General features: G+C 48.8%; 1 protein-coding gene across 2 annotated transcripts in view; it reads right to left on the bottom strand.

Annotated features, from left to right (window-relative positions):
- SLC26A11 (solute carrier family 26 member 11) overlaps window positions 1-11,815 on the bottom strand; it is a 36,429-nt gene that overhangs the window by 17,345 nt on the left and 7,269 nt on the right. For both annotated transcript variants that reach the window (XM_025361555.1, XM_025361556.1), the window contains 2 exons: window positions 10,445-10,543; window positions 7,810-7,952 (listed from right to left, as the gene is read on the bottom strand). In XM_025361555.1, the coding sequence (XP_025217340.1) occupies window positions 7,810-7,952; window positions 10,445-10,543 (242 nt within the window). The remainder of the gene's footprint in view (window positions 1-7,809; window positions 7,953-10,444; window positions 10,544-11,815) is intronic.

The following is an 11,815-nucleotide window of genomic DNA, read 5'->3' as shown; positions in this document are numbered from 1 at the left end:
AAAAAAAAAAAAAAAAAAAAAAAAAAAAAAAAAAAAAAAAAGATGACAGAATTAACCAGACATTAAAAGAGGAACTGTAACCAAATGTAATGTGAAAGGACATTAAAAGAATTAAAATAGGCCTGGCGCGGTGGCTCAAGCCTGTAATCCCAGCACTTTGGGAGGCCGAGACGGGTGAATCACGAGGTCAGGAGATCGAGACCATCCTGGCTAACACGGTGAAACCCCGTCTCTACTAAAAAATATAAAAAACTAGCCGGGCGAGGTGGCGGGCACCTGTAGTCCCAGCTACTCAGGAGGCTGAGGCAGGAGAATGGCATGAACCCGGGAGGCAGAGCTTGCAGTGAGCCGAGATCCGGCCACTGCACTCCAGCCTGGGCGACAGAGCAAGACTCCGTCTCAAAAAAAAAAAAAAAAAAGAATTAAAATAGTTAATAGGACATTAAAAGAATAACTGTAACCAAATTCCATATACTTAAAAAAAAAAAAAAAAGAGAGGAAAGATTGCAACTGTTAAGTAAAGATGTACAAAACACATTTTAAAAGATTCAAATTGAGGCTGGGCATGGTAGCTCACGTCTGTAATCCCAGCAGTTTGGGAGGCTGAGGCAGGTGGATCACCTGAGGTCAGGAATTCGAGACTGGCCCAGCCAACAAGGTGAAGCTCCGTCTCTACTAAAGATACAAAAAATTTGCCAGGCGTGGTGGCGGGTGCCTGTAATCCCAGCTACTTGGGAGGCTGAGGCAGGAGAATCACTTGAACCCGGGAGGCAGAGGTTGCAGTGAGCCGAGATTGCGCCATTGCACTCCAGCCTGGGCAACAGAGCGAAATTCCATCTTAAAAAAAAAAAAGAAAGAAAAGAAAAGAAAAAGAAAAAAAAGATTCAAATTGGATTTCTAGCAATGAAAACCACAGTGTCTGAGATGGAAGAAGCACTTGATACAATTAACAACAGTGGAGACATTACAGAAAAAAAAAGACTAAAATGTAGCAGTAGAAACTATCCAACAGGAAACACACAATGGAAAAGACTAAAAATCACAAGTGAGCTGTGGGAACAGCTTCACGGTGCCTGAAATACAGGTATGGGCGTCTGCAAAAAAAGTCTGTGGAATCACATAGGGGGACACTGCAAAGATTTCAAGAAAAGATGGGTGTATATTTTCCAAATGTGATGAAACTGCAAACCCACATATCTAAGAAGTTCAATGAATCCTAAGCATAAACACAGAAAAAAACAAACAAACAAAAAACACTACATCAAGCCATATTATGAAACTCCCTAAAACCAGTGATAAAGAATATTTTAAAAGCAGTGGAGAAAAAGGTTACATACAGAGGAACAAAAATAAGAATGACAGCACACTTCTTGAAACCAAGTGGGCCAGAAGACAGCAGAATAGCATCTTTAAAGTCCTGAGGCCAGGCACAGTGGCTTACGCCTGTAATCCTAGCACTTTGGGAGGCCAAGGAAGGTGGATCACCTGAGGTCAGGAGTTCGAAACCAGCCTGGCCAACACGGTGAAACCCCATCTCTGCTAAAAATACAAAAATTAGCTGGGCATGGTGGCATGTGCCTGTAATTCCATCTACTTGGGAAGCTGAGACAGGAAAATCGCTTGAACCTAGGAGGCAGAGATTGCAGTGAGCCAAGATCGTGCCACTGCACTCCAGCCTGGGTGACACAGCAAGACACCGTCTCAAAATAAAAAAAAAATAATTTTTTTTAAAAAGTATTGAAAAAAAAAAGTCGAGAATTCTATCACCAGCAAAACTATCTTTGAAAAATGAAGGCAAAATAGACTTTCAGACACATAAAAGTCAAAAGTTGAAAGAAGACCAGGAGTAGTGGCTCACACCTGTAATCCCAACACTCTGGAAGCCAAGGTGGGAGGATCCCATGAGCCCAGGAGTTAGAGACCAGCCTGGGCAACGTAGGAAGACACCATCTCTACAAAAAGTAAAAATAAAAAAGTATCCAGGTGTGGTGATGCACACCTATAGTCCCAGCTACTCAGGAGGCTGAGGCAGGAGGATTGCTTGAATCTAGGAGTTTAAGGCTGCAGTGAACTGTAATTGCGCCACTGCATTCCAGCCTGGGTGACAGAATCCTGTCTCTTAAAATAAAAAAAAAATTAAAAAAATTAAAAAAAAGGAAGAAAGAAAGAAAGAAAAAGCTGAAAGAATTAATCACCAACAGGCCTGCAACAGAAGAAAAAATAAAGTCCTTCAGGTAGAAGGAAAATGATACCAGATGGAAATCTGGATTTGTACAAAGGAATTAAGAGCACCAGAAACAGTTACTACATGGATAAATATAAAAGACTTTGTTCCTGCAGGGAATGGTGGCTCACGCCTGCAATCTCAGCACTTTGGTTGGCTGAGGCAGGAGCATCACTTGAGGCCCAGAATCTTTGACCAGCCTGAGCAACATAGACCGTTTCTACAAAAAAAAATTTTTTTAATTAGCCAAATGTGGTGATGCATGCCTGTAGACCAAGCTACTCAGGAGGCTGAGGCAGGAGGATTACTTGAGCCCAGGAGTTTGCAGCTTCAGTGATGGATCTTGGCTCACTGCAATCTCTGCCTCCCAGGTTCAAGCGATTCTCCCACCTCAGCCTCCCCAGCAGCTGGGATTACAGGCATGCACCACCATGCCTGGCTAATTTTTGTATTTTAGGTAGAGATGGGGTTTTGCCATGTTCCCCAGGCTGGTCTTGAACTCCTGAGCTAGACAATCCGCCTCCCTCGGCCTCCCAAAGTGCTAGGATTACAGGTGTGAGCCACTGCACCTGGCCTGCTATAAGGTTCTTACGTCACATGAAGTTGAAGTTTAATGTATACTGTAGCAAGATAAAGATGTTTACCACAAACCTTAAAGCAGCCACTTAGAAACAAAAACTAAATATAGCAGTTACAGCTAATCAGCCAATAAAGGACATAAAATGGAATCATAAAAAATAATCAATAGAGGTAGAAAGAGGGGGAAAAGGGAACAAAGAACAAATGAGACAAAGAGGAAACAAACAGCAATATGGTAGATCTAAAGTCAAACATACCAATAATGACATTAAATATAAATGGCATAACATTCCAATTAAAAGGCAGAGATTATTAGATTAAAAACAAATCCCATCTATATGCTGCCTATAAAACATACCATTAAACACAAGAACACAAATTAATTAAATATGTTAAAAGTAAAAAGATATGAGGCTGGGTGTGGTGGCCCAGCACTTTGGGAGGCCATGGCAGGTGGATCACTTGAGGCCAAGAATTTGAGAACAGGCTGGCCAACATGGTGAAACCTCATCACTACTAAAAATACAAAAATTAGCTGGGCTTGGTGGTGCAAGCCTGTAATCCCAGCTACTTGGGAGGCTGAGGCACAAGAATTGCTTGAACCTGGGAGGTGGAGGTTGCAGTGAGCCAAGATCACGCCATTGCACTCCAGCCTGGGCAACAGAGAGAGATTCTGTCTCAAAAAAAAAAAAAAGTAAAAAGATGGGAAAAGATATGCTAATACTAATCAAAAGAAAGCTGGAGTAGCTCTCTGAGTATCAAATAGATTTCAGGGCAGAGAATATTGCCCAGAAAAAAAGAGTAACATTCCAAGAGAAAATTATAATTCTATATGTTTATATACTAAAAAACAGAGCTTCAACATATATGAAACAATAACTGATAACTAAGAAAGGAAAATAGACAAAGTCATAGCTATAGCTGAAGTTATTTCAACATTCTTCTTTTAATAAGCAATAGAACAAATAGAAAGAAAATCAGCAAGAATATAGTAGTCTGAGATAACCAATTAGACCTGACATTTACAGAACATTCCACCCAATAATGGCAGAAAACATTATTTCTCAAGTGCACACAGAACATTCACTAAGATAGACCATATTCGGGGCCATAATACAACTCTCAATAAAGGAAAACAATTTAAATCATGAAGTATGTTTTCTTATCACAATGGAACTCAATTAGAAATCAATGGCAAAGTACTAATTGGAAAATTCCCAACTATTTGGAAACTAAATAACTCCCATGGTTCAAAGGAAAAATCATATAATCTACTTCTAAATAATCCCCAGGTCAAAGGGGAAGTCAAAATGGAAATCAGAAAGTATTTAGAACTGAATGAAAATTGAAAAACAGCATATATATCAAAATTGTGGGATGCAAACGAAGTAGTGCTAGGAGTGAAATTTATAGCATTTAAACAACTATATTAGAAAAGAAGAAAGGTCTCAAATCAAAGACCTAGGCTTCCACCTTAAGAATCTGAAAAAAAGGCCGGGCACGGTGGCTCATGCCTATAATCCCAGCACTTTGGGAGGCCAAGGTGGGTGGATCACCTGAGGTCAGGAGTTCGAGACCAGCCTGGCCAATATGGTGAAACCCCATCTCTACTAAAAATACAAAAAATTAGCTAGGAATGGTGGCATACGCCGGTAATCCCAGCTACTCAGGAGGCTGAGGCAGGAGAATCACTTGAACCCAGGAGGTGGAGGTTGCAGTGAGCTGAGATCACGCCATTGCACTCCAACCTGGGGGCCAAGAGCAAAACTCTGCCTCAAAAAAAAAAAAAAAAAAAAAATTGAAAAAAACATTTTTTTGAAAAAAAAAAAAATTAAAATAAATAGAAGAAAGGAAATAATAAAGCCCCAAGCAGAAACCAATGAACTAGAAAACACAAGCAAAAGGGAGATCAATGAAACCAAAAGTTAGTTATTTCAGACGATCACTAAAATTGATACACTTCTAGACAGACCATTCAGAAAAAAAGGCAGATGACTCGGGTGAAATCCTTGTTCTGCCCCTTCCCAGCCGTGTGGCCTTGAGAAGTTCTGTTTTATTTTTCATCTTTCAGAGGCTCACTTTCCTCATTGACAAAATGGAGAAAATAAATTCATCCTCAAAGCTGTTGTAAGAATCAAAAGCTTTTTAAGTAGTTTCCCCAGGACAATGCTACACACACTGGGAAAAAGGAGACAGCAGCCCTACACTGTCAACCCTACACTGTCAATGTTTCTCAAGTTTCTGTACATTACGACGTTTTGACATCTTACAAGACCTTTCTGGCTGCGGAGAGACTGCCTTCAGGGTTAGGCAAGTCTTAAGAAACAAAAGCAGCCCTAAGTGTGTCTCTGATATGCCAGCTAACCCCTCGGGAGCCATCCTTCCTCCACCTGCCTGGCCTGCACCCCAGGAGGCAAGATTTTTCTGCCTTACGCCTGAAGCCCACCACAATTCCTCCAACTGCCAGTCCTAAGCTGGTCACCTTTCTTCACCTTGCCTTTATCTTGAAAACCTCAATAAAGGCTATGGCCTAAACCACAGCTTTGGCTTCTCCTCCTGGCCACCCTGGTGTCCTCTGACATGGCCCTACATGGCATGCTGTGCCTCCTGTCTCTAGGACCTGTGAGTACAATAAACCGGTTTTCTTCCTGAACCTTTCTCGGTCTCCCCTTGTGGCCGCACCTGACTCACCATCTCATAAAGTAATACGAAACAAGTCTCTAAGAAACATGGGGTCTCTAAGCAGTTCCCAAACTTTGACTTCTTTTTTTTTTTTTTTTTTTTTGAGACAGAGTCTCGCTCTGTCGCCAGGCTGGAGTGCAGTGGTACAATCTTGGCTCACTATAACCTCTGCCTCCTGGTTCAAGCGATTCTCCTGCCTCAACCTCCCGAGTAGCTGGGATCACAGGCACACGCCACCACATCCAGCTAAGTTTTGTATTTTTAGTAGAGACGGGGTTTCGCCATGTTGGCCAAGCTGGTTTCGAACTCCTGACCTCAGGTGATCTGCCTCCCTCAGTCTCCCAAAGTGCCGGGATTACAGGCGTGAGCCACCGTGCCCAGCTTCCAATCTCTGACTTCTAAGGTGATCCCGTGAATCCCCTGGGCATGCGCTGAAGAATACAGATTCTGATTCGGACATCTGGGGTGGGGCCTGAGATCCTGCCTTTCCAGTAAGCTCCCAGGAGATGCCTAGTGCCCAGGCTGCTGGTCCCAGGCCACACTCTGAGTCTCAAGGTTTAAGATAACAAAGCATAGGCCGGGAGCAGTGGCTGAGGCCTGTAATCTCAGCATTTTGGGAGGCCGAGGCGGGCAGATCACTTGAGGTCAGGAGTTCGAGACCAGCCTGGCCAACATGGTGAAATCCCGCCTCTACTAAAAATACAAAAATTAGCCTGGTAAGATGGTAGTGCACGCCTGTAATCCCGGCTAATTGCGAGGCTAAGGGGGGCACAATCGCTTGAAACCAGGAGGAAGGTTGCAGTGAGCCAAGATCACACCATTGCACTCCAGCCTGGGCAACAGAGTGAGATACCATCTCCAAAAAATAATAACAATAAGAAGAAGATAACAAAGCGTTTTCACTATTTCACGGACAACTGAACTAAAGCTCAGGACCTTCGGAAGCTACTCTGCAAGTCTAAGCCCAGGCCAGGCTGGGACTGGAAGCTGGACATCTCCACTCTAAACCCAGTGTCCTCTGCGCCCTACGAGGCTCTCAGTGTTCACCACGGCCTCAAGTCTGCTGAACAGGATCCAGGGAGAGACCACAGGGAACCGACCAGCCTGGGCAGGAGGAAGTGACTCAAGAACTAAATCCAGCCACCCTCTCTCTCCTATGGCTGTTGGATTTTGCAGCCCCCCAACATCAAGGCCAAGCTTGGGCTGTTCTGAGCTTAATCTGTCCCCCCAGCTCTGAGAAGGTTCGGAGTCACCTAGACTTCCTGACCTTCCTGGGTGTGCCCTCGTCTCTGGGCCTCCCTGCCCGGTGCTCAGCCAGGGGACCTGTGCCCATCTTAGATGTACTGAGAAGAGGCTTGCACCTCCTCCAGGGCGGTCCTTCACCTGCTGACAGGCCTGCTGCTCCTCCCACAATGCAGCCCTCACCACCCCTTTCTCAGAGGACCCTTGGTTATCTGTGGCTCAGCCTGCAGCCTCCACCCCTGAAGCTGAAGTTGGACCCCAGCAAGTTGCACAATTCAAACAGAGCCTGTCGGTCTCCGTGGAATTTGCTTTCTCTCCCCAGGACGGGCCAGTAGACTGGGTTTCTCCACCTTGGCACCACTGACATTTTGGGCCAGATCACTGTTTGCTGTGGAAGCCTGTGTACTGTCAGGGGTTGAGTGGCATTCCTGGCCTCTCCTCACTAGCTGCCAGCAACTGCCTTGCCTGGTGGTATCCACCAAAAATGTTTCCCAACATTGCCAAATGTCACCGGGGGCAAAACTGCTTCAGGGTAAGAACTACCAGAGCTGGCCAGTTCTCAGCTCTGGCTGCATCAGAACCCACCGAGTTTGGTTCGGAGTTTTAAATGTCCCAGAGTTTGGGTCAGGGGCGGTGGCTCATGCCTGTAATCCCAGCACTTTGGGAGGCCGAGGCGGGCAGATCACTTGAGGTCGGGAGTTTGAGACCAGCGTGGTCAACATGGTAAAACCCTGTCTCTACTAAAAATACAAAAATCAGTCGGGCGTGGTGGCATGCGCCTGTAATCCCAGCTACTCAGGAGGCTGAGGCAGGAGAATCACATGAACCTGGGAAGCGGAGGTTGCAGTGAGCCAAGATCACATCATTGTACTCCAGCCTGGGCGACAGAGCGAAACTCCGTCTCAATCTATCAATCAATCAATCACATGTCCCAGAGTTTGGTGTGGTGTTTTATATGTCCCAATGCTCAAGTTACACCCAGACCAATGACATGAGTCCCTCTGGGAGTGGGACTCAGGACTCCCCAAGTGACCCCAACCTGCAGCCAAGGTTGCATACGATGTCAGCCAGAGGTCCCTCACCTGTCGTGGCAGACCAGACCAGCCCGTGGCTGAGCCGCACACCAAGGGGCATCTCAGGGTGGACGGGAGGCATGTGGTCCCGCATCAGCTTCAGCACCAGCAGCAGCAGCATGCAGACCAGCCCCAGGACGGCATCACCTACCCTGTGGACAGGCAGAGGACTGGTCACCACCCAGCTTGGCCCAGGCCTCCTGTTGACTCCAGCGTCTTGCTGCTGCTTAAGCTGGGAGGCGCCAAGAAGCTCCCAGGGGAGGCCCAATGCCCAGGCTGGCCCCAGATGATGGCGAGTTTCAAGGCTTAAGGAAATAAATCACTTTCAATATTTTCGCTGTTTCACAGACACTTAACTAAAGCTCAGGAACCTTAGCAAGCTACTCTGCAAGACTACGCACAGGCTAGGCTGAGATTTTTCTCCTAAGCTTTCTCCTAACCCATATACATCCCTGTTCTACTTCAAAATTCAATTCAAAATTCAGCGTCCACAGGCTTGTGCAGGACGGGCAGTGGAGAGGCCTGGGTCACGATGGCGGCGGGGTGACATGCTCACATTTTCACTCCCGAAGCTCTCTGGGACTCAAGTCTGTGGCACAGGATCTGCTGAGTGACCACAAGGAACGGGACCAGCCTGAGCAGCTCTCTGCAGGTGGCTCTAGAACTAGAACAGGTCTGCCACACCCACAGCCTGCGGGCCATGTGCAGCCTGGGAGAGTTCTGAACGTGGCCCAACACAAATTTGTAAACTTTCTTAAAACATGATGAGTTCTTTAGGTGATTCTTTTTTCCAGCTTATCAGCTATCATTAGTGTATTTTATGTACAGCCCAAGACAATTCTTCCTGTGTGGCCCAGGGAAGCCAGAAGATTGGACACCCTGCTCTAGACATTCTAGAAGGCTTAGGACTAAACAGTCAGTCAGGCTCCTTTTCCCTCTGACAGTCCGTGATGTTCTCTAACTGGTCAGGCTCCATAATCACTGCTCCCCCATCCGGCCGACCCCTGCCCACTGGTGCCTCTGAAGGGTAAGGAACCCACTGGCTTCCAGCTGGGTTCAGCCGCTGGGAAGCTTTGGCAGCAGGTCAGGGGGAGGGGAAGATGGTCCAGGATCGCCCCCACTCCCTCCAGGCCACAGCACTGGGCAGCCATCTCTACAGGTCCCCGAGACCACTCCCGCTGGATGGTCTGGCAGGGAGGTACCCCTCATCAGAGGCTTTTTTTTTTTTTTTTTTGGAGATGGAGTCTCGCTCTATTACCCGGGCTGGAATGCAGTAGCATGATCTCAGCTCACTGCAACCTCCACCTCCTGGGTTCAAGTGATCCTCCTGCCTCAGCCTCCCGAGTAGCTGGGACTACAGGCACGCACCACCACATCCAACTAATTTTTGTATTTTTAGTAGAGATGGAGTTTCACCATGCTGACCAGGCTGGTCTTGAACTCCTGACCTAAGGTGATCTGCCCGCCTGGGCTTCCCAAAGTGCTGGGATTATAGGCGTGAGCCACCGTGCCCGGCCATCAGAGGTTCTTTTTTTTTTTTTTTGAGACGGAGTCTCGCTCTGTCACCCAGGCTGGAGTGCAGTGGCTGGATCTCAGCTCACTGCAAGCTCCACCTCCCGGGTTTACGCCATTCTCCTGCCTCAGCCTCCCGAGTAGCTGGGACTGCAGGCGCCCGCCACCTCGCCCGGCTAGTTTTTTGTATTTTTTTTAGTAGAGACGGGGTTTCACGGGGTTAGCCAGGATGGTCTCGATCTCCTGACCTCGTGATCCGCCCGTCTCGGCCTCCCAAAGTGCTGGGATTACAGGCTTGAGCCACCGCGCCCGGCCTCATCAGAGGTTCTTTAAACCACCTGAGGGAAGTGCTTGGGTCTCCTCATCTCTCATCACAGCCTCTCACCCGCCGTCCCTGCGGCAACTGCGTCCTGTCTGTGTTAGCTGCCCCATACCCTGTGTTCTCTTCCTTCACAAATCACAACCCGGGAGAGACACGCTGCCTTCTTTTTCTTTACCCAGCCTCTTCCCATTCCTGTCCCCCAAGAAAGCTCTGTGGAGAGAGGAACACTGCCTCTCGGCTCCCCGGAGCAGAGCTTCTCGAATTCTCCCCTGTGCACAGACCATGGGCCTCCTATTAAAACAGTGGCTCTGGGCCGGGCGCAGTGGCTCAAGCCTGTAATCCCAGCACTTTGGGAGGCCGAGACGGGCGGATCACGAGGTCAGCAGATCGAGACCATCCTGGCTAACACAGTGAAACCCCGTCTCTACTAAAAATACAAAAAACTAGCCGGGCGGGGTGGTGGGTGCCTGTAGTCCCAGCTACTCAGTAGGCTGAGGCAGGAGAATGGCGCAAACCCGGGAGGCGGAGCTTGCAGTGAGCTGAGATCCGGCCACTGCACTCCAGCCTGGGCGACAGAGCGAGACTCCGTCTCAAAAAAATAAAATAAAATAAAAAACAGTGGCTCTGACAGGGCAGGTCTGGAAAAGGCTGAGAGTCTCATTTCTTGCCAGCTCGCAGGTGCTGCTGAGGGGCTGCTCTGGGGACCCCTGTCTGAGCAGCCACCAGCCGTGGAAACTGAGGTGGGGGCTGGCAGAGGAGGTGTGGGAGGAGGAGCTTCCTTACAGGAGGGAGGAACAAAGCCCGGGGTACCTGGTCTCTGCGATCCTGAGGAAGGTGTGGTACACCTGCAGGAAGAACTGCCTGGAGATGTTCTGTAGTCCCAGCAGGTTCTGTCCAAACACAGAGACGCTGATCAGAGGCCCTGCCCCCAGACCAAGGCCATCTGGCCCCAGCTCCCCGCCCACCTGCCCCACAACCCCCATCCCAGACCCTCATTCCCGGGGCCCATCTTAGGGGCTCAGGGGTCCATCTGCCCACTCCCAACGCCCCCTAGGGCAGGAGATCAAAGCTACCCTCGGGGTAGACAGTACTTCACAATTACTGGGTCAGTGATATGTTTCTCTAAATTACTTTTCTCATAAAAAACAATGTAGGTGACCCCATAGCAGGCAGCCGGGTTCTACAGCTCGATGGCCAGGGGCCATGGGCTGCCCAGCCCCGCCCCCCATTGGCTCGAGGCAGCTGGGTGGCCAGGCCCCCTGCAATGTAGACCCTTGCTGCCACTGGCTTGAGAATGCCTCCGTCACTAGGTGCCCCGCCACCCCCTAGCCCTGCCACTGCGGAATCTTCGCGGCACGCAGATGTGGAGGGCTCCCAGAGGCTTCAAGAAGCCGGGCTGGGGAATCCTCAGCCAGGGAGAAATCTCCCACCATGATGCCAGCTCTCAGGGGTCCTGGGCGGGGGAAGGCACACTCCATCCTGTGTTTCAGTTTAGTTTTTTATTCTTTTTGTAGGGGGTGGGTCTTGCTTGCTCTGTGGCCCAGGCTGGATTTGAACTCCTGGGCTCCAGTGATCCTCCCACCTCAGCCTCCCACGTAGCTGGGATCTACAGTGCAGGCACAGCTTGCGCTTTAGTTCTTTACGTCGCCTGAGACTTGACAGGAGTCAGAGGGGAAAGTCGAGGCCCAGGCTCCCAGGGCCACAAGCTCAAGGACCCTGCCCTAAAACAGCTGCGCACGGGGTGGGTGGGGTTAGGACATCCTGGTGGGCGGCCTCTGGGACTGCTGGGGTAGGGGCTTCTGTCCTGAGCATGTCAGGGGACACCCTCCCCCCGGATGGCTGCAGAGTCCCTGGGCAGGGCTAGAGTTGCCAAGTATGAAGGCCTGAACAAGGCACTCTCCACTCTCACTTCGATCCTAAAAAGAACATTCTTTTTTTTTTTTTTTTTGAGACGGAGTCTCGCTGTGTTGCCCAGGCTGGAGTGCAGTGGCCGGATCTCAGCTCATTGCAAGCTCCGCCTCCCGGGTTTTTACGCCATTCTCCTGCCTCAGCCTCCTGAGTAGCTGGGACTACAGGCGCCCACCACCTCACCCGGCTAGTTTTTTGTATTTTTTTTTTTAGTAGAGACGGGGTTTCACCGTGTTAGCCAGGATGGTCTCGAACTCCTGACCTCGTGATCCG

The sequence above is a fragment of the Theropithecus gelada genome, chromosome 16 (genome assembly GCF_003255815.1).
Source record: "Theropithecus gelada isolate Dixy chromosome 16, Tgel_1.0, whole genome shotgun sequence".
NCBI lineage: Eukaryota > Metazoa > Chordata > Mammalia > Primates > Cercopithecidae > Theropithecus > Theropithecus gelada.
The sequence above is the reverse complement of the archived record's forward strand: the minus strand, read 5'-3'. Positions and strand labels throughout refer to the sequence as shown.